Here is a 27,711-nt window from a genome sequence, read left to right as displayed (position 1 = left end):
TTCAGAATTCTATTGGCCCTCTCATCTGCTGCTCTCCGTCCGGCCTCTTCCCTGGCTTCCTCTCTGGCTATGTCCTCCCTGAAGATTTCTAGGAAGCTCCTCTTTCTGCCCCTGCATCTCTTGGTCCACTGTCCACTGGTGGACTGTCTTCATCGAGGGGCAAGGGAGAGGAATTTGATGGCCCTGGTTCACTGATAGTGGAAGAGGCCAAGGGCATTGAGGCAAGCAGTATTGGAGGGGTAACTGAATGCCTCTGAACCAAAGCCTCATCCATTAGGGTGAACTAGGGCCGGTGTCTTCTCCCTTGTCCACCCCTGAACCAGTTGGTGGGTTTTTCAGCTCCTACAGAAAAAGAGACTTAGAAATGTACAATGCATAGAAAATCTGTCCCACAATATATGTAAAATGATACCTTATATTTTTGTTTTAAGTTGTCCCATTTCTTCCTTGCCGGTTGAGGACTAAGCTTCCCATCCAGGCCAATTTTCTGAAGCACTTTTCTGGAGAAATGTTAGGGAGATTAAAGATTTGCAAGCCTAGTTTTATGCTTTTACTGAAAGTACCAATAAAAAACATGACTGATGCATTTAAACCATGGTAACACCAAATCAAACATGTTTTTCTCAAGTAGCCTCAGTTTAACCATAGTATTTTTTCAAAAATTTTGGAAACTTCAACTATAATAAAGCCATTTCTTAATTTCATTAGGTAAGCTTTGAGTGTACATTACATTACAATACAGGTCAAAGGTACATCATACAGCTTAAGCATGTACACTAACAATAATATGACATTTAACATAAAAAGAAGTCTTTCTCAAGAACTGAAATGATGTTCAACAACTTACTTCCAGCCATTCACGGAGATGTTTTTGTGGAAAAAGCCGCCTCATTTTGAAAGTGGCCGTGTCCTCAAATGACCCTTTCAAAATTTAATATGAAATGTTAATACAGAGTGCTTCGGTGATAACCAAGCAAATATTTGGCAAGTACTACAGTTATTTCTATATAGAAACACAATCAAAATGTGTCGAAAGTGAAAATAAAACATACATTTGTACAAAAACTGCACTTCAGTCACATTCTCTGACACCATTTTTCAGAAACTCCAGCAGAATCGACTAATAAAGCCACTCCCACTCGGACGAACACGCACAGAATTGTGGGATATCAAAGGCAGCTAAGGATACATCTATGCCGCCTTCAAAACACGATCAGATGAAGGTATCTCAGGAAACAGGAAGTGAAAATGCAGTTACGCCGGGTTTTTGACCAGCGAATATGTGCATATGCAATTTGTCCATCATTAAAATGACGGTATCACATTAGGCTACGTCATCATTGGTTAACTTATGAGCGCTCAGTTTTTCTGTTTGTAAAATACGTTTGGCCAAAATCTCAATTTATAAAAGATGTAGTACTACTGTATGTACAGGCTATTTAAGGCTATGTGTAGGCTATTGGCTATGACTAACTTAGATGGCAAATGCTAGCCCCCTCCCTCTCTCTCCCCCGCCGGCCTCAGGTCTCAAATGCATAAAATATGAAACTTTATAGACATACTAGTGTTTCTTTTGTAAAGACAACGTTGTACTTATTCAAAAAACAAGATATTTATTTGCCATTGCAAGACATTCAGCTGCTCTGTTGTGGAAGTTCAGTTCGCTGCATTCAGAGGGCAGAGTTAAGAGGTTTGACTGACAGTTTGAGCGGAACCAAAACGATTTTTATAATTAACATAATATATTATTTATATAATATATTAATATAATACTCTTTTATAATTAATACCTTAATTAGGCTAAATATATTTACAAATCAGACAGACAGATGTAAAGAGTGACCGATAGCATTGATTTATTGAAGAAAATGAATAAATCAAATAAAACACCTCCAAAAAAGGGCACTTCGGAGTGTAAGGACAAAAAGGGCATATGCTCTGCACAGGTTGAGCCCTACCTGTGCACGTACCTCCTACTCATCAAACACTCCTCGCGTTCCATTCGGAAGGGCTCATCCTTATGCCCTAATCCCTTCAAAGGGTTTACCCTCCGGAGTGAGAGCTTCGAAGGGATGAAGGGTGCAGGGGTCAAAAAAACTCTTCTTTTGGAATGCACTTCTGCATCATCTTAACGAGACAATCAAAGAGGAGTAGATTGTGCAAGCTGTGCCCTTTGTTTAATGTTAGTTTATTTATTTATTTTAAGTTTATTGCATGTAGGCTATATTGTACTTTAAACATTTGAATGGACTGATAAAGGGAGCTGTAAAGTATTTTTGTTGAAGTACAATGTCGTTTTGACCATAATAATGTACCAAATCTAACTCGTATAAATATTACAGTAGTATAGAAAAATACTATACATACATTTATAGGTAAAATCGAACTCTGAGCCTCATTTACCCATTCTGTGACGTCAAACAACTTCCCTGTGCAAAGGATCATGGGGGCCCGAAGTACCGTCAGTTGTACCCTTCGAAATCCTTCATTCCAAAGGGCCCTTTGAAGAGGCCATTTTTGAGCACTTCGGTTTGGAACGACCCTTCAATATGGCGGCCATGATTATTTTCACTCCAAAGTGCCCTTCGGAGGGCGATATATCCCGTTTGGAACGCACCGACTGCCAGACTGTCCCTGCGTTCCATTCGGAAGGGCTCATCCCTATGCCCTAATCCCTTCAAAGGGTTTACCCTCCGGAGTGAGAGCTTCGAAGGGATGAAGGGTGTAGGGGTAAAAAAAACTCTTCTTTTGGAACACACTTCAGCGTCATCTTAACGAGACAATCGAGGAGGAGTAGATTGCACAAACTGCGCCCTATGTTTAACGTTACTTTATTTATTTATTTATTTTAGGTTTATCGCACCATGTATATTGTATCTATGTATTTTAAACATTTAAATGGATTGATAAAAGGAGCTGTAAAGTATTTTTGTTGAAGTACAATGTCGTTTTGACCATAATAATGTACCAAATCGAACTCGTTTAAATATTACAGTAGTATAGGAAAAATACTATACATTTATAGGTAAATTCGAACTCCTAACCTCCTGTTCCCATTCTGTGATGTCAAACAACTTCCCTGTGCAAAGGATCATGGGGGGCCGAAGTGTCCATCAGTTGTACCTTTTGAAATCCTTCATTCCGAAGGGCCCTTTGAAGTGGCCAGTTTTGAGCACTTCGGTTTGGAACAACCTTTCAAAATGGCGGCCATAATTATTTTCACTCCAAAGTGCCCTTCGGAGGGCGATATATCCCGTTTGGAATGCACTGTGTCTTGCTTCAGTTCCTTTAACACTGCAACTCAACTCTTTTCAAGCACTTGGTCGCCACCTAATGGATAAGGGACATATTACTAATAACAACATTAAACTGTTTTATATCACAACCGGGCAGCTCTATTTTGTGCAAACGATATAAATCATAATGTGATTTTATAGAAATTGTAATCATGTGCTTAAAAAAAAAAAGAGTAGCCTATCCATTAAAATGTCTTAACAGAAAGGACCCGATCATGTAACAATGCACAGTACAAGGGCAGTGTTGGGCTTCTTGAGTCTGTTCAGTAAGGAGCATTTTGATTGATGGATTAAAAGTTCACTGCGATTGGCTTAACAGAACAGAAGATATTTATGAATCTTAACCTGCCAGGAAGGTCTCAAAAATACCAAACACAAATTCAAAGCAGTCCACGCATGTGTGACGATTGACAAATGCAGATTCAACGATCCATAAATACATGTAACATCATTCATAAATGTGTGATGGAAATTAATTCAAGAACTTGATATATACATATTTGTGTAAACATTTTACATTTATTTAGGTAAGATGCATTGTGAGAGCATTTGGAGAAATATTAATGCTTTTACTTGTGTATTTATGAATTTACAAATTGCATTTTGTAAATGTGATTGTGCTGTGCATTTATGAATTTTGTTTTGTAACTGAAACAAAATAAGAATAAAATAAGACTGATCATGCTCCATAAAACAACTACACTTATCTTGACTGGGGAGGGAGGAGAGGACATTACATCTCAGTTTGCACTTGTTTGTCTTTGCATGCCATGATTATATTGGTACATTTCCATTAAAAATTAAAAATATATATTTTCTTTTTTGTGTTCATTTAGCGAGACATTTTTCTTTTTTTATTCAGAAAAAAAATATTTTTGTTTTTCATAGAAGAAAGAAACTGAGTCCGTTATCACATTTGCTTTTCCAATTGTTTTAGTGATGTGATCTTTTTTAGTGAATTGAAGAGATAGATTGACGCAATGTTCAGAATGGCATACTAATACAATTTGCAGAATATGGTATGTATACTGTTCATAAAATGTATGGAACAGATAGACTGGATTTGGTGAAATGTGCAGTGTATAAACTGAGCACAGTACAGGCTATGCTATATCCCACAATGCAAAACACTCAAATGGATCATCCATTTAATTATTGGTGAACAGTAATGAATGAACTGGAAGCAATTCCAATGCAATTCTCAAAATCTCACTATGACTCAGATGAATGGACTAAGAAAATTTTTAATATTTTTAGAAAATGTAAAATTACTTTATGTATCTGCAAGATGTTAGAGTAATTGTAGCCTAATATCCCAGTGAAGGACTGGCCATTCATCAAGGGTTTCCCTGCCTAAGGTCCAAGATGCTGGGATAGGCTCCAGCATCCCTCCAACCCTACATAGGACAAGCGGGCTATAGAATGGATGGATTGATGGTAATTTTTTGTTTCAGACTATACAGGTTTTACGCTTTCGTTTCTCAGACTTAGTTTAATCCATGTAGACTACTACTACTACTAGAGGTTTAGACCACCACCTATAAACCCTTACATGCATGAATGTTTCGCCAGTCATTCTTACGGATGGATCTCTACCTGTCACAATAATATAAAACTCCCCTAATATTAGAGTAACAATTACAGAAGAATAAAATAAAGCATATTTTGTTACCTTTTGGAGCTTGGAAGGGCTCAGTTTGAGCAGATGTTTTATGCCATCATCACTGTCCTCGTCAGAGCTCATTTTCCAGTACATTAAGCAAATGATAGTTTTGACAGTATGTTTGAGATAGCGAATATGAGCTCATTCATGATCTCAAACATATTCTCAAAACATTTTAAAAATCATTATTTTGGTCGCAAACAGCTTCACCAGATCCATCAAGTGACAGAGACAGTCATATTTGATTTTGTTCAATACTTGCTCTGCAGTAAATTGCTGAGCCATTTCACGTTTTGCTAATTGTCACAGAAACGGTCTCTGTGGCTCCCTCCGATTACCCCCTGAGGGCACCACCTCCGGAGTACTAGCCATCTCATGGACTACATTTCCCATACCCTGTACCTGGGCTGATTATCCACGCCCACACTTCCACCTGCTGCTCATTCCCAGGACTATAAATGACTCAGCACCATTCATTATTTGCGAAGTCTTGATTTGCTATGCATTCATTTCTGAGCGTTTTCCCCTGTGTTTTGATTCTCTCGTGTATGACCTTGGACTGCCCTGGACCTCCGCTCTCTGTCTGCCGCCTGCCTTGTGACTATTCTGCCTGGACTTTCATTACCCTTGTCTTGTCTGCCGCCCGCCCTGATCGGTTGACTGTTACTGTTTCTGACTCTGACTTGCCTACTACATTGCTGTTGCTGTTTTCTGACCCCTGCCTGTACGACTACGATATTAGAATAAAGCTGCGAATGGATCTTCCCGAGTCTGCCTCGTTACACTAATGATACACTAATGTATATCAGACATTGCCACCTTGTGGAATAAAGGTGAATTGCACTTATTCCGTCATCAAAAATTAAATTATTGTTGTGCAGAAAAAATATACATACACTGATGCACAACTCGGGTCATTAGTGACCCTATACAATTTTTACAAAAAAAAAAATGAATTGGAAAACAGACATTATTTTATAATTTTAAGATTTTTTTATTGCTATATTGTTTATAATGAATTGAGGAATACTAAGAAGGTTTATGTCTAACTTTAAAAAATGAATGAGGAGGAGGGTAGTGAATGATGTCCCAGATTGATAAAGACCCGAGGGATGCATTTAAGGGTTAAAGAAAGTCTCTCCTGCATTTAGGCCAATTCACATTGCACAGACAGATGCAGACCAAGAGGGATAGTCATCAGATTATAGTACGTCACTTCACAGATATTCCACAACCTGACTAACACTAATTGAACATGTTCAGTCACTGAAAACAAGTGCCAACCAATGTTAACAGACTCCAATAGAAGTAACATGCTAAGCAGACAAAACCCAACAAAGTGTCTGTTGTCATTGATCGCGTCTGTTGGTACAGTGTAAATTGACCTTTTGAGTTGCTCTTTTTTTCTTGCAAGGCTTGATTTAACCTTTACTCAGGAATTGAGTGACGTCTGCATATAATCACATTCCAAATAGCAATTTGAGGTTTGAGTGTTAATTTTACTTACTCTTTTTTTATTTCACTTTTGCCTTTTTTGAACAGTAGTGTAAGATTCTAGGATTCGATGATTACTAAAGTTTTTATTTGTGTAGCACAATTTGTAAAGAATATTGTAAGCAGAGAACAAAGAGAAATAAATACAGCAAATCATAGAAATAAATTAACACAAGTAAAGAATAAATAAAGAAGTGGCAGAATGTAAATGTGAGCACTGGTCAAGGATGTTTTGCACTGTGTGTGTGTGTGTTCGTTCAGCATTCTAGACTGATCTATTTCTGCATTTTTAATGTGCAATAGTGTGAATGTCTGTCCATACGCATGTGCACGGTTAATTGTGCATTATTAATGTGTGTCCATGCCAGACAAAGATTGTGTTACCCTACATACACATGTGGGAACACGTCTACACCTGAAATATTAATGCCATTTCTTTAACTGTTACAACCAGAGAATCTTCTTGGCTGGAAAGAATAAAGTAAACAAAGTAAACACTCATGCTGTAACTGCAAACTTAATCCACATATTAAGTTGAATGTAGAACATGAGCCCATTTACAGACAAATACAGGATTATAGGAATTATTGTTTGAAATAAAAATGAATAATCAGTAACTATATGTTTGGGGGTTTTTTTGGGGGTTTTTTGACACATATAGTTACCCATTATATAATCAATTGATTGTGTCTTTAATATGTAAACTGCTCTAGGTTGCCTTGGCCATGACAAGGATACTCATGAGGAATACCATGATGAAAAACACCCACATGAAGAACCTGTCCATCACCTTGGCAACCTTCTTCCACTCGGCCCCTTTTGCCTGGTGTGCCCTCTGCTCTCTGAAACAGTTAGCTATGTAGTCAATGTTTCGCACCACTTTCTGATGTTGGCCACAGACACATACACATCCTGTGCCAGTGGTGGTCTTATTGTATCTGTCTACTCCAAAGGTTTTGCTGTAGCCATTATCATGGAGATAGCCAACTCCATTGAGATAGCCATTGCCATGATCGTAAGTGAATCCATTAAGTTTTTCTGGAATGGAGAGTTCGCTATCATTTAGTTTTTCCTGGCTTGTCAGTGGGAGCTTATCGCTTCCATCCCGACCAATGTAGTGTGTGTATTTTGGATGATGGGCACTCTGTCGGACAGGGGAATTTGAAGATGAGCGGGTCCTCCTTTGATGCTGGTTCCTATGTTGCCGATAGTCACTGTTGTTGTGATGGTACCCATTCCCATGCCGGTGGTCTCTGCGATTATACCCATTAAACTGACTGTGGTTTCTGTCATCATGCTGACAGTCTCCATAAAACCCTTTGTCAAAATACCCATCTCTCTCCAGGCTAGCCATCGGGTCTTCAGAGAACAATGGGCCTCGGTCGCTTTCTGGTGTGGTGCAATTCTCCCCTACCTCATACACAAAAAAGATCTTTGACATGTAGTCTATTATCAGGACTTTGGCCCAGTGAGGCACAGGTTTTGCTTCCGCTCCACAAAAGTGTATGTTCATGATGAAGATAGTCAATGATGTAGAGGCTGTTATCATGGTCATTGTCGCAATGTAATATTTTCCTATAAGAAAGACACAAACAAGGGATAAATGCCAAAAACACTACATTAACACAATCAATGTTTGGGATTGACAACTGTATGTACTATCAGGTGTGACTTGATTGTCCTTTTCATAAAACAACTTACAGAGGTAACATGCTAAGCCGACAAAACCCAACAAAGTGTCTGTTGTCATTGATCGCGTCTGTTGATACAGTGTAAATTGGCCCTTTGAGTTGCTCTTTTTTCTTGCAAGGCTTGATTTAACCTTTACTCAGGAATTGAGTAACATCTGTATGAGAACCCATGGCTTATGTCAAAAAATAAACAATAGTCCAGAATAAGGGCTGGGAGATGAATTATCAATATATTAAATAAGAAAAAATGTTAGGCCAGTGTTACACATGCAAACTCTGAAGCTCCCTCAGACAGCCACCAGAGGGCCCCCTCTCCTGAGCATTACTCTTACCCTTTCACTACAATTCTCACAATTCCTCTCCTGACCTGATTGCTCAGCATCTGCAGCCCATTAGTAGAGTATTTAAGACTACTTTGTGAAGTCATGTTCTTGCCTCAGCTGACAATTCTGATTGATTTCCTGTAGTTTGCTACTTCTGGCTTGGTTTGAACTTGGACTGGTTACCCTGTCTGACTGCTCACTGCTGCCTGCCTTATGATTCTGCCTTGTTTGTCTGAATTATTGCTTGATTGTTGCCGGCCCAGACCGTTGCCTGTTTTCTACTATCGTTTGTTGGATTATCCCTGTTTTATGGACTGTATTACAGATGTATGGACTTTATTTTGCCTGTTTCACCCCTCTGTGGATTTAAATAAAGCCTCAAATGGATCATGATTCTGATGTTTCTGTGTCGGCATCACAGCCAGTTAATCATAAACTTTTTTTTTTCATGAGATGGGGAGCATTGATAAGCTTAGTAAAATGGCAGTGAGGGAGGGGAGGATGTTGACATTGTACTTTATATTGCACTTACAAAAATTAACCATGGTTTGGTCCCACTTTATATTAAGTGGCCTTATCTACTATGTACTTACATCAAAAAATAAGTACAATGTACTTATTGGGTTCATATTGAATTGCAAAACACTTTTTCTGCTATTGAATTGGGATACGGGTAAGGTTAAGGAAAGCTTTGGTGGTATGTGTAACGAAGCGGGACTGAAGCAGAGATCCATGTGCAGCATTTATTAAAGTGAGAGTGGTCGTACAGGCAGGGTCAAAACAGGAACAAACAGGAGCAGTGAGGAACAGGCAGAGTCGTAGTCAAGGGACAGGCAAAGATCAGGACAGGCAGCAACGGGTCAAAAACAAGAAACAGGCAGGAACGATAACAAGCAGGCAGACAGGATAGAAACGTTCAGAAATGATACAATGGTAATCAAGACTTCGCGGTGAGGTGGTGTATGTGTGAGTCCTTTATAGTCCAGGTAATGCGTATCAGCTGGGTGTGGTGATTAGTGTGGAGTGTGCATGACTGTATGTGGCAACAGGTGATTGGTGGAGTGAGTGCATGTGATTGACAGGGGGGATGATGGGAAATGTAGTCCGAAACTTGACAGGGGCAGACGGTGATCGTGACATAACGCCCCCCTCCCGGAAGGCGCGACCTCGCGCCGTAGATGACACCAATAAGGGAGGGGGGGTGGGTGCATTGGAGATTAAACAGCTGACAGGAACGGAATCTCCAATGCAGGTTCCAGAACAGCCACGGCAGGTCAGGTGCTACGGGCAGCCACGGCGGGTCAGGTGGCTCAGGCGGCCACGGCAGGTCAGGTGGCTCGGGCGGCCACGACAGTTCAGTCGGCTCGGGCAGCCACGGCAGGTCAGGCGGCTCGGGCAGCCACGGCAGGTCAGGCGGCTTGGGCAGCCACGGCAGGTCAGGTGGCTTGGGCAGGTCAGGTGGCTCAGGCGGCCACGGCAGGTCAGGTGGTCTGGGCAGTTCAGGGACCGCTGATGACCGCGGCCGTGCAGGGTTCCCACCCACACACTCCCCACCCCTAGGTATACTGCCCCCCCCCAAAAAGTTCTTAGGATTTCAGCGGGGCCCGTCGCAGGTTCGTGGGCAAGGGGTTCGGGTGGCGGCGGCAGGGCCAGGCGTGTGGGTGAAGCCGTCGGGGCAAGACTCCTGAGTGGCGCCGGGAGGGCTGGAAGCGTGGATGGCGCCGGCAGGGCTAGAAGCGTGGATGGCGCCGGCAGGGCAAGAAGCACAGGTGGCGCCGGCAGGGCAAGAAGCACAGGTGGCGCCGGCAGGGCAAGAAGCACAGGTGGCGCCGGCAGGGCAAGAAGCACAGGTGGCGCCGGCAGGGCAAGAAGCACAGGTGGCGCCGGCAGGGCAAGAAGCACAGGTGGCGCCGGCAGGGCAAGAAGCACAGGTGGCGCCGGCAGAGCGAGGAGCACAGGTGGCGCCGGCAGGACAAGACGTTTGGACGTAAGAGGGGGAAGAACAGATGGAGCCTTCCTCCTCCTCCTCCTCCTCTTCCGAGGATGAGGCGATGGTTCACCGACTGGAGCGGTTTCTGGAGCAGACTCACTGGCTGAAGCGGACTCAATGGCTGGAACAACCCCTGCATCCTTGAGCACCGCAGGGGCGGCCATCTTGCCCGTGGGCACTGGCAAAGCAGCCATTTCGTCCATCGCGTCCAGGGTGCATAAGTCCACTGCAATCGGCGAACAAGAGTCCATGGCAACCGGCGAGCTTGAGAGCGTTGAAACCGGCGAGCTTGAGAGCGTTGGAAACCGGCGTGCTTGAGAGCGTTGAAACCGGCGAGCTTGAGAGCGTTGAAACCGGCGAGCTTGAGAGCGTTGAAACCGGCGAGCTTGAGAGCGTAGCAACCGGCTGGTTTGAGAGCGAAGCGGCCGGCTGGCTTGAGAGCGGAGCGGCCGGCTGGCTTGAGAGCAAAGCGGCCGGCTGGCTTGAGAGCGAAGCGACCGGCTGGGCTTGAGAGCGAAGCGACCGGCTGGCTTGAGTGCGAAGCGGCCGGCGGGCTTGAGGTGCGAAGCGGCCGGCGGGCTTGAGTGCGAAGCGGCCGGCGGGCTTGAGTGCGAAGCGGCCGGCGGCGGGCTTGAGTGCGAAGCGGCCGGCGGAGCTTGAGTGCGATGAGGCCGGCGGGCTTGAGAGCGAAGCGGCCGACGGAGACTTGGGGATGCCAGCTGCTCGGACTGAAATCAACGGTGGATCGGTCACACTGGAACGCAACCCTCTCCACTCCCGGACTGATCTAGAGACCTGACGTGACTCTGGGCGATCAGTGGCGACGTGACGTTGCTCTGGGCGATCAGCGAAGGCGTGACGTTGCTCTGGGCGATCAGCGAAGGCGTGATGTTGCTCTGGGCGATCAGCGAAGGCGTGACGTTGCTCTGGGCGATCAGCGAAGGCGTGACGTGGCTCTGGGCGATCAGCGGAGATGTGGCTCGGTGTTGTTATGGTGGTAGCCGCCATTTTGTGAATGTCCTTTGGCGCAGCGGCCATTACGTGGTTTATCTCGGTGTCGCATTCCTCCGCGACCCCCACGGTAAACGGAGAACCAACAGTCAATAACACATAGTCCAGGAAATGACTAAGAGAAGAACGGGGTCCCTCACGAATTAATTGTTCTTTGAGTGGTTGGTTGACACCATCGCAGAAAAAGTCAATAAGTGCACAGTCAGGCAGATCTGAATAATATGCAATGTTCAGGTATTCTGTGATGTAATCCTCCAGTGATCGTGTGCCCTGCGTACTCCACAACAATAATTGATTAATGTCCATACCGTGTAGAGATCCTCCGGGAAAGCTGCTGGATCGTGGTGGTGGCGAAGTCTTCTGTAACGAAGCGGGACTGAAGCAGAGATCCATGTGCAGCATTTATTAAAGTGAGAGTGGTCGTACAGGCAGGGTCAAAACAGGAACAAACAGGAGCAGTGAGGAACAGGCAGAGTCGTAGTCAAGGGACAGGCAAAGATCAGGACAGGCAGCAACGGGTCAAAAACAAGAAACAGGCAGGAACGATAACAAGCAGGCAGACAGGATAGAAACGTTCAGAAATGATACAATGGTAATCAAGACTTCGCGGTGAGGTGGTGTATGTGTGAGTCCTTTATAGTCCAGGTAATGCGTATCAGCTGGGTGTGGTGATTAGTGTGGAGTGTGCATGACTGTATGTGGCAACAGGTGATTGGTGGAGTGAGTGCATGTGATTGACAGGGGGGATGATGGGAAATGTAGTCCGAAACTTGACAGGGGCAGACGGTGATCGTGACAGTATGGGTAGGTTTAAGGGTAGGGGTTAGGTGTAAGGGATGGGTCAACAGTGTAATTATAAATGTAATTACAAAAATTAATCACAGATGTAATTACATGTAGGTGTTTTTCAAATATAAGTACAATGTAAAAACATGTATGTACACAATAAGTGCATTGTATCAAATCATTAATTTAAATGTAAGTACATAGTAGTTAAGGCCACTTAATATAAAGTGGGACCCATGGTTTTATTATAGTAAAAAAATGTATACAAATTACCATTTGTATAACCACAGTTTTACCACAAATGCCATGGTTAATCTATAGTGTAGCAAAACCATGGTTAATTTGTGGTCACCATGGTTTAACTATAATAACCTTTTTTTCCCCCTTGGTTTTATTTGGAGTAAAACCATGGTTAATTTTCACAAAGAATTGTTTGTCCTTGCATGAATATGCTGGTATAGTTCAACAAAAATGATAAGATACCTTTCATCTTTATCTTCATTTAGTGATGTGTGTCACTGCGATTTACTTTTGTAAACAGTCCTAAATGTATTAGACAACAATGGTTGTTTGTTTAGTTTATGATTTTTCTGACAGAAAAAAGTTCTGTATTGTCAAAATATACAGCATTTTGGTTTCACTTTATTTTGATGGTCCCTTTAATATATTCTGTTGACTGTAAGTAACGTTGCACCTACATGTCTTCTAACTCTCATTAGAGTGTTAGTACAGTATTAGTAGACTGGTAGGGTTAGGGGTTAGAATAAGTTGACATATACTTGCAAAGTTAGATATACTTGCAGTAGAATGTCTGTTGGGGGACCATCACAATAAAAATTTAGCAGATATTAAGCAGACAGTCTAGTAATACTCTAATGATTGTTAGTTGACATGTAGTTGCAAAGTTACTTATAGTCAACAGAATTTTCAAAAGGGACCATCAAAATAAAGTGTTACCAGCATTTGTTTCTAATGGCTATGTCACTGTCACCCAGCCATAACCAGAAATCATTAATTTCCCATTTGAACTTATGTGTAGATCACACATTGTATTGAAATTCATAAAAAGCAGTCAGAAATAATTAACTGATTGTTAACTAACTGCCACTAGGGGGCCAATTGAGCCACAAGGACGGTCTGTAAGGGGACAGTGGGACAGTGATAAAAAGCATATGGTTGTCACTCTCATTTATAACCAAACTGTATAAATAGAACCACATTTAACACTCTAACCTGAGCGACATCAATATTCTTTAGCCAGAGAGAAATGGAAAGAAAGTAAAAGAGAGCTGATTCATCTAAATATTTCCAAAATCTTGTTAAGCATTTTGCTCCACTGTAAACTCACCAATTAGTGGAACACTTTCCGAAGGTGGCATACTCTCTGCCACCATTAGCTGAAATACAGTCAGAGCCAGCAGCACTGTCACCCCCAGTGAGACCTTCTCCCCAGAATCAGCAGGCAGGTAGAAGCCCAGCGGAGCCAGGAAAGAGATGAGGAAACACGGCAGAAGCAAGTTGAAGATGTAGAAGGAAGATCGCCGTTTGAGAAGGACTGTGTACGTTATGTCAGGGTAAGGGTCCGAGCAGCAGCCATACATAATGACGTTCTTAACGGCTGGCATGCCATGACACTCCCATTCCACGTTTTCCACAAAGTCTGAAAGGTCACCACTCTCCATGCCCATAGTAATGTCCACCTGGGGTTACAATGGATATGATAGGATTTACAGTAGGGGACAATTCACAATTCTGTCTATATCTTCCTCCACAACTACCTTCACCTGGGATTGCAGGGTTTCATTTGCATTATATATTAATTAAAAAAGAAAAACAGGACAATGTAATGTGTTTTTAGTATTTTAAAAAATGTTACAAATATTTGCTTGTTTGTGTTTTTAAGAGCAGCAGAAATGAGGATACAGTGCATGAAGACGACACAGAGGTCAAGCCACCATACATGTTCTATAACTTTTAATATTTTTTAGTAACATTCTTTCTAAGGATTCATATATATTCTGATGTCACTTCATAATTTGGGATGCTGAGTATGTACTGTACATATTCAACTACTATAAATTCACAGTATGGAGCTTTTTCATTTACCATTAGGCTACATTTATCTCATCCTTTTGTTCGGATATTAAGAATGCAACAGTTGACTTGTGTGTATGACTAAGCATTTTAAAAAATATCCCTGCTCTTACATTTAGCGAGTTAGGGGATTACATATCTATTGTTACATAACAGTATATACATCTTACTTATTAATCAGATACAAAAAGCTTTTATCCAAAGTAACCTATTAGAATAGTTCAACACAAGAATACATGAATGTTTACTATTGTATTTGCTATGCGTGTACACCTATCAAGTGCATATTACCTGATTGCCATTATAGGTCCAGGAGCCAAAGGTAAGGTTGCACTCTTGACTATCAAAGGGGAAATAAGAGACATCCACCTTACAGGAACTCTTAGTGATAGCAGGGGAGTCCCAAGTGATCTCACCATTATACCTCAAGACCACATTAGTGCCTGGGGGTCCCGAGGAGTCCTCTTCATCCGCACTGAGTGAAAAAGAAAAATAGAGGTTAATAAATTTGTGCCTGTTGTCTACATATTAGTTAAATTCTATGTAACCTTTAAATGCACAGATTTGTATGTTTAATGCAAGATGAAGTGTGTGTGTGACACCTGATAATAAATGTACTGAAGGTGTTTTACTTGTTATACAGAACGATGTCTGGTCTCCAAACAAGATCGCTGGGTATTCGAATGACCTCAAGTCCATCATACTCATCTTTATCCCAGCGCAGGTAAGCATCATGCCAAATCTGACGCACCCACAGGTATGTGGTCAACACCTGGTTCCTTTCATCCTAGCACAAAGAATCAAGCACAAAGCAACTTTAACAAACCCTAATGTGTTGCCATTTTTTATTACACCTCTGTTGATCAATGTTTTCATTTGCAAGTGAATAACCACTTAAATTTTGGTCTGTTTGTCATACAAAGTGATCTTATAACACTTGTATTATGCCACTTGAGTTGTATTGATTACTTTTGTGCTGACTTTATGTCATTGTTGAGTGTTACTTTCATTTTATGAACAAAAACAGCTGAAATATTCTTCACATATCTTCTTCTGTGTTGCGTAGAAGAAAGATAGTCATATGAGGTCCTTTGTCAACAAAAAGGATAAAAAGACTTAAGATGTTTAACAAGAGCTTGCATACATATAAAGGGATGGTTTTCAGATATTGCATTCTTTATCAGACATTTGTGCTTACTGTAAACATGTGATGAGGTTAGATATATAATTTTCTTTGAGATAAAAGTATGGGTTACATTATATGTTAGTCCTAAGTATTCAGTCACACAGGGTCTTGATCTGCAAGACAAAACCCTGTTGTTCTACATGGAACACTTTCTCACAACAATGAAGAATGAAAGGGAAGAAAGTCTGAACCCTTAGGTTGCACTTAATGCCTTCTACATATCACATCTCATTGGTTAAAAGTACTCCTCAGGTTCAGTAAATTAATATTTGATTGAGTTTGATCAGGGCGGAAATTCAGTGCCTCTTAAATGAGAAATTCATTGTCTCTTTCTGGAACACAAATAAACAATGACTACCGGTGCCATATATAACCATAATTTACAGACAGAGCACACAAACCTGAACATAAAACCATAAAATTGCAATTGAATTTCATCAATTACAGTGATAGTTACCTTAAAATTAAATTTCTTTCATAATTTACCCTTATGTTGTTTACAAAACTTTATACTGATGACTACATAAAACAATTTAAAACATGATCTGCAGTGGCACACTTGCTAGAAACTGTTATACATAAGTCACGCAGCTCACACTATACATATGTACGTACATATAATGTTTACAGTGTCACAGGATACAGAGAGTTAATGAGAAAAGGATCCACACAATAAACATTTGATATCTCCTGACACCTACAGTTATCTACTATAACTGCAACTGTAGTGAAGACCACAGCTGTTAATCTATTGGGGGCAAGTTTCCCTGGTTGGTTACTATTGCCAATAGTATATCTACATAATTGTTAGGGCAAAAGGCATGTACAAGTTGTTAACTGTACTTGTTACAGTATTTAAGCACTGGGCCTATATGAGTATATGAATCTGAGCTAGGCATATATTTTTAGAGGTTAAAATTCTGGGGCCATTGTGTGATCTGTGTGGTTTCAGCATTAAGTTGCAAAAGTTTGCCCGGAAAACACACAAGCCATGCCACATCAAGGCCAGTTGGACAGTGTGTGGGTTTTTTGCTGGTGTGTTATACAGTATGCTTTGATTTCAGAATCAGCGGAAGTTACAGTATTTCAGACACACTGTCTTTGCAGTAGGTCTGATGCGTGTAGCTATAAACTCATTCTGCTCTAGCATTCAGTAAAACATTCAATTTTAACTATAAATCTTTAGGTAAAATAGCTACAAGATTAAATATAAATATTCTGTAGACTTGTGCGTGTGTGTTTAGTGCTCACCATATCTTTGATCTGAGAGAGTGTGATCTGTAGAGTAACGTTAAGAGCTTTGTCTGTGTCCTCCACAGGCCGTAAAGCATTAGAATAGTTCTCCATTAGGTCATTCAGCAATTTTTGAGCGAAACGACCCTGAGCAGAGAAAACAACTAGAGAGGAGAACATGTTTATTTAGTTGTTTTTGCACAATAAAGTCAAGACATACAGCGTAAAAAAATAATATATATATGTTGAAATTAAACAAATTTTTCCTAAATTATCCCAGGTAACTTTAGTAATTTTGTGTAAACTATGATTGCTGGTGATTTTTAAAGGCACCAATAAAGAGTACAGAAAAATGGTAAAACATTTTGTTTTAGACATATATTATAACATCTCAGTTCTTTAATATATTGGCATTTTGGTAATCATTACGTAAAATGGTACACTGTCCTGTCAAAAAAAAAAAAAAAAAAATCACTTTATTTTAATAGGCAAATACTTAAGAGTCTATGGATGGATCATTATTACAGTGATTATTATGTTTCTAGCATGTTATATGTTTGGCAGCGGTCCTTTTTAACCCTAAAAGATGGAGTTTGTAACTTTTCATTTCTTAATTATGTGAAAATATGTGAAAATGATTATTCATGCTCTCTGAACCATTCTTTCACAATTTTAACCCTGGTGAATCTTGTCATCCTGGAATGTGACCATGATGTGTTTTCCTACATTGTTGTTTAAGAAATGAAAAGCTACACACCCCATCTTTAAGGGTTAAAAGAACTGTTGCCAAACTTTTAACATGCTACAAACATAATAATCTCTGTAATAATGATCCATTCAAAGTTTCTTAAGTATTTGCCTATTAAAATCCAAACAGCAACTTTTTTTTGGCCGGGCAGTGTATATATATTAAAATAAGAAAAGCCAATTTGTTAATGAGCATGAAAATTAGGCCTAATTCATAATATATTCTCTGAAAATTTATCTCACAATTTTGCTCATAAAATAAATGTATCCTGTTTCAAGGATGTTCAGATATTTTACTTAAAAACAACACAAAAATGCTGATTAAGAAAATGATTTTTTTGAACAGCATAAGCATTAAAAAGAGCATGAACTTACCATGTAGCAACATGCTAATGTGAATCAGAAGAAATATGATCTTCATTTTTTTAGAAGAATGGCAAAAATAAAAGAAAATCTGCCTGTTATTATTTGATGTTGCTCCTCATTTGCTCTCCATTGTTATCTATTATTTGCTGCAGAGGAGGAAAGAGAAAGAGGAAAGAGTCCCATAGCGATCTGAACGTTGAGAGTGACGGTGTGCCAGGTACAACACTGAAGGCCTGAATGTTATTCTTACTGCTTCTCTGGAACAAGAGCCGAGGTATCACATAGCATGCACACTAACACAAGTACACACACACTCCACTGTGGAGATATGCAACTATGTAAAAAGAATGTGTGTTTGTAACATTGGGATCTTCTGTTCTTTCTGAAGCAGAAACATCTTATGTGTTATCTTCTCCAGACTTGTATTGGATTGTCCATTGCGATTATGTGTGACTGAATGTGTTTTTGCTGTCAGTCACAGTGAGAGCCGATCTGACAAGGGTGTAGGTCAGGTGGTTTGAATGTTACACACAATGAATTTTAAAGAGAGAGACAGGTCTGTCTCCACTGCACACACTGAATTTCAAGACAGCAGAGATTAACAGGTAACACATTACAAGGACTAAATTAAACACTGACATTCTGATCTCTTACTTATGTATTGTTCATGGAAATTAAAATTATGTTTTTTAATCACCTTTTCTTTGCATCTGTGTCCCATATCAACTCTGTCTCATTAAAGGGTGAGAACAAGTAACATTGTTCCCTGTATTAGTTTACTAGTAGGTTATATTCTTTTCTCAATGGCTGAGGCACTGACATGAAAAGTGTATGTTAAATTAATACTTCGGGGCCACATTTATTCAGACTAAGATGAGAACAGTGCATTAATTCTCATTCTCCATGAGATAGAGAAGGCTATGAAAGAATGAAAGTATCAGACTTATTTTAAATAAATTGGTTAAACAATTTTGTATTCTATTTTTTTTTTCTAGTTTTCTCAAAAATGTGTTTTTCCTCGCCTGCCACTAAATATGCATCAACACCATTAATAAACAATAAATATACAATAATAAAAAAAAAAACACATACACACATAATATGTGATATAACGGACAAATGAACTGAACAAAACACAGGGCTTAAATACACAGAAAATAATTAAATAAACATCAGGTGTAAATCAATGAATAACCATGGAAACAAACTGAACTAACCCTTCACAGACACAGAGTTACATCAACATATTGTGATTGTAGGACAGAAAATATAAGCAAAATCACTTAAAATTCTTAAAAAACTAAAGAGATGCTGTTGAAATAAATATGTTAATAATAAACAAAACACATACACAAATAATATGTGATATAACGGACAAATGAACTGGACAAAACAGGGCTTAAAGACATAGAAACTAATGAAATAAACATCAGGTGTAAATCAATGAATCAATGAATAACCATGGAAACAAACTGAACTAACCCTTCACAGACACAGAGTTACATCAACATATTGTGATTGTAGGACAGAAAATATAAGCAAAATCACTTAAAATTCTTAAAAAACTAAAGAGATGCTGTTGAAATAAATATGTTAATTAACTACTTCTCTGTAACAGATTTATAAGCATTCTAAGCACCCTTGAGGAGCTGTTTGTAACCGAATCTCTTTAGATGTCAGACAGCCCCCTCATATTTCCCAGCACCTACGCAGGAATACAAGCACATACACACACAAGGACCGTGGGGTCTGAAATGATGAGAGATGAGAGGAACAAGACAGGAAGTGGTTCTTCTCGAGACGTCTTTATATCTTTCTCTTTCTTTCTCAGGCGTAGGAGAGTTTCATATCCTGTAGTACATTTTGACATATGCTGCAAAACTACATTACCCATAATGCTCCAGTATATATAATTACTCTCAAGGATGACTAAATAAATGTTGCTAAAAAAAGGAAAGAAAGTTGTTTTAGATAACTATCCTTTCTTCACATTTTTTTTCTTTCTTAATTGTTTATGTTACACTGCAGCAGAGCATGTCAGTGTACCTTTAGAGATAAAATGACATTGAAATGACATAATGACTCAAAATGACTCAGGATGAGTATTTTCTTTGAGCTTTCTGAAATTAAGGTGATTCTTTCAGTATCATTTTCAGGGGTATCTTCCCTGTCCTACACACTCATTCCTCTCTGACTCACCATTGGCAAAATAAACCAAAGAGTGGAAAATCCTAAAGGTTCAACTGATGATTATTAATATCTCTGACGATTTTTGACTTGGTTTGTTGTTTTCTAGCATCACCTCAGCAATTGGAACTTAAATGCATGTGTAACTTATCTGATGATGCACAATCTCCTAAGTTTTGGCTTAACTGTCATAAATAGGTGATTGTGCAAGGCTTTGATGCTTTATGGGTGGATTGTATGTGTATGTGTATCAGAGCGTTCGTGTGGTAAGAGAACAGTGCAGGTGTTTCCTGTTGTAGAAAAGAGAACAGACTGTGTGGTAGGGTCGCATAGAACGAATGTGTATATGTGTGCGTGTATTTATTTTGTGTGATTTGCAGACCACAGCACTCTGTAAATTGGCCAAATATGGACTAAGGCATATTGATAATAAATATAACATCTCCAGCAATCTCACTTACCCACATATTGCAGTTTAAAGTCTATTACTTTAAAGGGATAGTTTACGATAGTTCAAAGGGATAGTTTATTATGAAAATAAAAGAAGATTATTTTGTGGAATGGGTCAACTGTTTTTGATCCAAAATGACACTGTACCCTGTTGAAAACACCAAGACATTTTTCAAAATATCATCTTTTGTGTTCCACAGAAGAATTAAATGCATGCAGAATTTTCTTTTTAAAAAAAATAAATAAATAAATGTAACACAAAACTTTATTACATTCATTACATCCATTATTAATATTCAGTCAGGTAACACAAGTATTCTCACCCTTTGCATTCCTGTTTGCTTCACATGCATGCTCAGTGTAGTGCTTAATAAAGTCATTTGATAGTTTTCACTTCCTCTTTTGTGGTATATATGTGGCAGTTTGAGTCCTCAGAGTCCTGTTGATTGTATTAACTAATCCCACTGTTGATTTGTTTAAAAATAAGCATAATTCATTAGCTACTAAAAGACTAAAAGGATGAATAAACCCATTAAAAGTGTAATTGTACAAATATATTTAATTTTCACGTTTAAATTCTTTAGAGAAACAGTTAATGAAACCACTTGTTTTCTAGAATGAGTAAAAAAAATATTTCTGATAGCGTAGGAATACTTTTACTTACAAAACATTTAGAAAGAGATATACATTTCGCAATATAGTTATAACGTTTTTCTATAGAGCCACCAAGCACAATGTGTTTTAAGTGAGTTCAGAGAAAGACGTTCTCCTGTTGGGATGTGGTTTCGGTGTCTGAACTCCTCAGTTCTCCAAAAGCATCGGCCTACATCACCTCATCTCTATAAACCACATAATATATACTTTTTCTTTATGCTGCTCTGTCTTCTTTTGCTCCTCCGCCAACTTTTCCTTTTATGTAGTGCGTGTAGTAGCGCACCATCTCCTTTGTTTTTACATCTTGCCTGTGTGTTCATTTGATAATTTTATAAAAACATTCTGCTGCCTAGTAACGCATGACATGAAGGGTCAAAATGTCAAAGGTTGGGAATATTATAAATAACTGTATACTGTACATTTTCCTCTGATCTCTTCTATGCATCGAGTCTTATCCACATAACCTATTTTATATTGTGTCCATGCCTGCATGGCGCAATCACGGAGGACAAGGAAATTGTAAGTCCACACAAATACAAAACTGCTGTGCGATGTGATACAATCACAGCCAATTTAAACATATCTGATGTATAACATATAATCATAATCAAGGAGGTTTGTAATACTCTCAAAAAAGATGTGTTAATTAATAAAACATTTTTTGTGTTATTTTTTATGATGCATTTTGTGTCATTTTGTGTACATAATTGACACAAATTGTGTAAAAGACATTAGTGTGTAGAAAATTAGCAGGAATAACACATGGTTGAGTTAAAAGTAACACAAAATGTGTTGTCCTTAACTAGACACACAGGTGTGTTAAGATATAACACGTTGTGTTGTTTTTAACACATCTGTTTTACAGTATTATCTCTGTTGTCTTTAAAATCGTTCTCACCAGACACTACTCACACTGACAACCAAACCTGGAACCTCAAAATAGAGTGTTTCAGAATGGCTATAAATAATATTTTCTCTTTATATTCAGCACTGTCCCAATGTAGAAGACATTATGTATTACGTGTTACATATTATCTGAGCGTTCTAGATTTTTCCAAGCAGGGCGTCATTTTATAATGTCTATACATTTGGTAAAAATATGTTTCTTTTCTTTCTTTTTCTTTCTTTTTCTTTCTTTTTTTTTTTTTTTGTTTGGTGTGTGTGTGAGAGAGAGAAACCGCTCGTATACCCATGGTTACGTATTGACTATATGTCTACAGACTATCTCAGATACCAGATGCAGATGTTTGTTGCATAAAGACAGAAGACATAAGGCACAAATGTTATCATGATATATATGTAACATGCTATATACTATTTATTTAAACAGAATGTTTTCTGTAAAGTGTTTCTTTTTTTCTGTGCAGATACTTTGCCATTAATGTTTAGGATGTCAGTAACTAATTTATAATGGGGGTCTTGATCCAAATTAGTAACCAATTTACCAGTGTTTTAAAGATTTTCTAGAAGGCAAGGAAGTCTATGTATAAGGTATGCTCAAAAATGTTTTGTTGTTTGTAAATAAAAGCATTTACAATGGAATAATTCTCCATTGCAACTGTTTTTATCAAGGCGTATTCAAACTGAGGTCTGGGGAACCTCAAGCAGAGGCTATGCTGTCCACAAATTTCAGCAAAATAATGTATAAACAAAGAGATCATTTTATTAAAAACTTAATAAATATTTCGAATACTACTACTACTAATAATAATAATAATAATAATTTTAATAATATTTTTATAATTTACTTCTTTCAATAATTTCTTTTGACTTTAGTAATAATAACACCAATCATTGATTTTTTTTTTTAAATCTTTAAAACATTTTTTTGTTATATCACTATTTATACAGTATGAATCTTAAAATGAATAGCTGCCTGTATATTTTAGGAAGGGGGTCCTTTATAAGTTTTTGGCATTGAAAAGTTTGAAACCCCCTTTTTTTTATTGATTCTGAGTTTTGATGCCATCCATATACATTCATGTAGTCAGAACGTATATAAACACTCATTTTCCTCGGATCACTGTGCATGACAGACCACACAGATACATGGCAAAGTACCAGCTTAACTCTTTTTTATTAAAACAACTACTTATTTAAGTTACTTCATAAAGACTATGAAATTAATCTTTTAAGAATAAGAACTTCAGGACAGAAATTCTCATTTTATCTTGCTCCATAAAAAGCATATCACAGATAAAAAGCGTGATCAGCAAATCAGAAATACATAACCAAAGTGATTTATTTGCCATCTAAAATTAAGATTACAGAATGTGATCTCAGTGTTGCATTATGAGCTAATGTGACTCCTTATTTCACCAGCAGACAAAGAACGAGTTTTAAGGGTTCCATTTCTTTTGCAAGAAACCATAAAAAGAAAGCTAAAAGAATGAAATTTAAAATAAGATTTCAACTACAATCTACAAATGTACATTTGGAGTAGCAGTGCAATAAAAGACACATCTGTCTTTTAAATGATATACTCAACTCGTAAAATTCATAAAATTAAAAGTCCACAGCTGTTTAATGAATAAATATCTGTTCAATATGTGTAATGTGTCTAACATATGGTCAGATTTCAGAACCTGACTAGAGGACTCAAAATCGAATAGTCTTTTAGGTAAACAGTATTAAGAAATCAGTGTTAAGAAGTCTTTGTTGAGGCTTCAGTTAGTTGGTTTTGTGTGTGAGAAACAATTTTATCTTAGTGATGAGAATTAAATAACATCCCTGTTTTAAAAGCATTCAGGAAACTTTACAGGGGTTTAAGTCAAGGAGTCTCCGCCTTGTCCGTCTTCTTGCCCGATTAACAGCCGTTCGAACAGCACACTCAAAAACCTGTTGCACACCTCGATTGCTGAGAGCCGAGCATTCCAGATATCCTTTGGCACGGATCTCTTGTGCCACTTGTTTGCCCTCTGAGGCCGTGGTGCAGTTGGCACGATACGGGCCTATCTCACGATGGTCTGTCTGTGTGGCAACAACCAGCACAGGTACCCTAGGAAGAAATTCCCTCACTTCGGCGATCCATTTTTGCCGCAAATTGCTTAACGAATTTGGATTTGCTACCGAATAACATAGCAAAACCACATCCGCCTGCTGATAGGACATGGGGCGGATTTGCCGGAATGTATCATGTCCTGCTGTATCCCACAGTCCCAAGCTAATCTGGATTCCATCCATGAAAACATCAACTCCAGTGTTTTCATAGACAGTGGGTCTATAGCTTTCTGGGAACGTTTCAGAAGTGAATCGTACAAGAAGTGCAGTTTTACCCACCGCACAGTCCCCAACCAGTACGCATTTCACTGAGGTCTCTGCCAACCCGTTCATCCTTCTGTCTCTGGTGTAGTAGTTATTGTAAGGTGCAGTCTAATAGGTCCAAAATAAAAAAGAAAAAAATCAGTGGTCTCCAACAGATGATGAAGTCATCATTGAGAATTACAAGTTTGCAGATCTATGAGGACCAAGAGTAAAAACCCTCCAATTCACACAGCATTCTGAAGTCCTCCTCACACTCTTCGTCTTGCGAGGTGGTGATTTATTCCTCTGCTCTGTAATCCAGTGAAGGTTTAGGAACCGAGGTAATTATGTATCATTATAGATATTCAAGACAGAGAAATCCAGGAGTGAGAAGTCTTGCAGCAAGCTGAATCTCTTGCTCTCGCTTTACTCTCTCTTTCTCTCTCTCTGAATCCTGCACAACTGAAAGAATAAAAAGACAGGCAAAATAACTATTATGCTATCACAAAACACCAAGAAATGTTTTAATACAATGAGATTATATATAATCTTAAATTTCATTTATGTTTAATTTAATTAGTATTTTATTTAAAGAAATAGTGTACTCAACAAAACAAAACAATCATCATCATTTTCTCTCCCTCATATCATTCCAAACCTATGACTTTCTATCATCTGCAGAACACAAAACAAATTATTTTGAAATAATGTCTCAGTGTGTGTGTTTTTTTTTTTTCGGTCTATACAATGACAGTCAACAGTCTCTAGGGTCTGATGTTGTTTGGACCACAGCGTTCTTCGAAATATAATCCCTTGTGTTCCACAGAAGAAAGAAAGTCATACAGGTTTGGAGCAACATGAGGCTGAGAAAATGATGACAAAGGTTTTTTTTTTTTTAGTAAACTATTTCTTTAAATATCAGACAAATTAAATGATATATAAATCATCCTATCCTTCCGGAACTATGCTGAACTATATCTTTAATATACCTAAGAAACAATAAGATATCATGAAATGGACAATCTTTTTTTTTTTTTACTTTTTCCAAATTTTTCTTACATGTGAAATACAATACACTACCCCACTATACCACAGAGCACAGTGGAAAACATACCTCTCTTCACAGGGTCTGGGACAATGCTTCCCGTTTTACCTCTATGCCCTGCTACAATTTAAGATTTTTTTTTGCTTTGAGTGTTTTGAAAAAATGTAGTTCAACATAAATTCGACAGCTCATTCAGTTGTTTATTTAATAACTCTATGGGCTAATGCTGGAAAGGACATTTTTGACATGTTAACTTCAAAGATGATTCTCGAAATGGCAATGGCTTGTACTTCCTAGGCCTCTGGCTGTCATGAGAGGAAAGTACGCTGATGATTCAAACAACTGCTCCAGTTAATACCACAAAAGGCCATATGGTTATAATATATACTCAGAAAACACTTTTTCGATAAAAACACTTCTCTGGTATAAAAAAACAAAAACAAAAAAGAAATACTGGGAACATTGTCAGCCCGATACAAAAGTAGGCCTATAATCTGACCAGCATTAGCCTCTATGGTTAAGTACATTTCTGTGCTAAAACAGAAGATGCAGTATTAAAAAATGACTTTTATAAATGTAACAATTATATCTTCATCAACAACAAAAGTATTTTGTTTTATGAAAGAAATACTGCAAGTATTGGAAACATCTGAATTTAGAGGATTACAATACTTTCAGTGATGGAGCTCCCTATATAGATATATACACACATACACTGTTCATATACTCAAGCATCGATTGATTTAGTAAAATATAGACCCTTTATAACATTTTAAAAAAATGTGTTGGTCAAAAAATGTAAAAAAAAAAAATCAAACATTTAACCACTAAAGCCCTTCCAAACTATAAAAATATTATGATTTTCCTTTCTTTTAAGACGTAAACATTTCAAAAGTATCAATAAAATGATTAATTTCAGTTTTAACTGGTTAAGAACCTTACAAATAACGAACACTATGCGTATGCGTTTGGACTGTTGCTAAATTGTTGTAGATTAAATAAGTTTGTAGATAGAAAATATATTTATAGAACAATAGATTCACTGAGATCACAGTTTTAAACTGGCACAGTATAGTTAATACATGTATTACAGAGTATATACTTAAAACAACTCACCTCTTTGAGCTCTTCAGCCGTGAGATTCACAGGCACACATAAAGCTCAATTTAGCATCTGTTCGTTTTGTTTTAATTTAATTAAACATGAAGAAGAATGAGTTCAAATCAGACCTCAGTCCAATTCTGCATATTTCTCAAAACTTCAATTCTTAAACACAGGAAATTCAAGTACTCTGGAGCACAGAGAGATCATATATGCCTTTACAGAAAGAGCAGGTGCTGTATCCTTTCTCAGAGGGAAGTGAAATGCGAGGCTGCGCTCTTTTCTTTGTAAAATCGTACATCAAATCTCTTCTAAGCTTCCGTTGTGACTGCGTGACGTTCTCAGCACATCTACAGTGTTGAGTCTAGCTTCTTCTGCAGTCAAGTTCTCACTGTGCATGAAACGGTGTAATGCAGCAAGGAAAATAAACAAAAGATACCAATAAGAACAAAATAAAGCCATATGCTAACCCTCATGTTTTGATGAGATTGACTGTTTGTTCTGTATGTTTGGGGTCCCAGACACCTAAATGGATTCTGTATAGAAGTAACTTTTGAATTTAATCTTTATTTCCTGTTTAATTTTTTTTTTTTTTTTTTTTATGTCACAGAGTAGACGTACATTTTATAAAGGTGACTGTAAAGGGTGCATGCTCTTCGAATATGACAGCATTGTTTTGGACCTCATAAAATTTGACTGGGCTTTTAGCGTTGGTAAACAAACACTGTGCTAACTTTCAGTTCAATGGCACTGAAAATTTTGTAATCAATACAGCAAACAAAGACAAAAAATACAAGATGTTTGATAAAGTCTTATGTTCAAAAGAGTGGTACAGGGATTATGTATTATTGTAGGCCAAATCCCAGAAAAAAAGATTTTAGTACTGCATTTTAGTACTTCCATTTCCTTCATCCAATGTCAATTGATATTTTTTTTAATTAAATGCAGGAAATAAGGTCTGCAGTTATCACAAGTTAAAGATTTTCCATGTTTTATTCTACAACAAAACATCAATAATACCACCTTGTGATTTTTATAAAGCTTTTACTTGTCTTAAAGGGATAGTTCACCCCAAAAAATTACTCATGTTTTTCCAAAACTTTATGAGTTTCTTTCTTCTGCTCAACACAAAGGAACATATTTTAAATAAT

The 27,711-nt window shown here is 38.3% G+C and overlaps 2 protein-coding genes across 2 annotated transcripts; both read right to left on the bottom strand.

The window, feature by feature from the left end:
• Positions 1–6,582: 6,582 nt before the first annotated feature.
• Positions 6,583–19,768, bottom strand: chrna9a (cholinergic receptor, nicotinic, alpha 9a). The gene is made up of 6 exons (XM_067403659.1): positions 17,890–19,768; positions 16,786–16,931; positions 14,981–15,135; positions 14,640–14,823; positions 13,603–13,954; positions 6,583–8,028 (listed from the first exon to the last, which is right to left on the bottom strand). Exons 1-6 carry the CDS (start codon positions 17,933–17,935, stop codon positions 7,163–7,165), a joined length of 1,749 nt encoding a protein of 582 aa, XP_067259760.1. The 5' UTR covers positions 17,936–19,768; the 3' UTR covers positions 6,583–7,162.
• Positions 19,769–23,221: 3,453 nt separating this feature from the next.
• Positions 23,222–26,823, bottom strand: rhoh (ras homolog family member H). Its single transcript, XM_067404559.1, has 3 exons — positions 26,576–26,823; positions 24,666–24,876; positions 23,222–24,543 (listed from the first exon to the last, which is right to left on the bottom strand). The coding sequence occupies exon 3, from the start codon at positions 24,502–24,504 to the stop codon at positions 23,917–23,919; it is 588 nt and encodes a 195-aa protein (XP_067260660.1). The 5' UTR covers positions 24,505–24,543; positions 24,666–24,876; positions 26,576–26,823; the 3' UTR covers positions 23,222–23,916.
• Between the last annotated feature and the right edge of the window lie 888 nt (positions 26,824–27,711).

This window comes from Chanodichthys erythropterus, chromosome 12, assembly GCF_024489055.1.
Source record: "Chanodichthys erythropterus isolate Z2021 chromosome 12, ASM2448905v1, whole genome shotgun sequence".
Classification (NCBI taxonomy): domain Eukaryota; kingdom Metazoa; phylum Chordata; class Actinopteri; order Cypriniformes; family Xenocyprididae; genus Chanodichthys; species Chanodichthys erythropterus.
Note: the sequence above shows the minus strand (reverse complement) of the source record. Positions and strands in the feature narration are given on the sequence as shown.

What these genes read in the sequence shown, in the direction of transcription:
- chrna9a (XM_067403659.1), bottom strand. Translation starts at nt 17,935, where the DNA reads ATGAAGATCATATTTCTTCTGATTCACATTAGCATGTTGCTACATG. An exon ending in TCTCTCAGATCAAAGATATG is followed by an intron (nt 15,136 to 16,785) that starts GTGAGCACTAAA and finishes TCTTTGTGCTAG; the next exon opens with GATGAAAGGAACCAGGTGTT. An exon ending in GGACCTATAATGGCAATCAG is followed by an intron (nt 13,955 to 14,639) that starts GTAATATGCACT and finishes TTGTAACCCCAG; the next exon opens with GTGGACATTACTATGGGCAT.
- rhoh (XM_067404559.1), bottom strand. Translation starts at nt 24,504, where the DNA reads ATGAACGGGTTGGCAGAGACCTCAGTGAAATGCGTACTGGTTGGGGAC.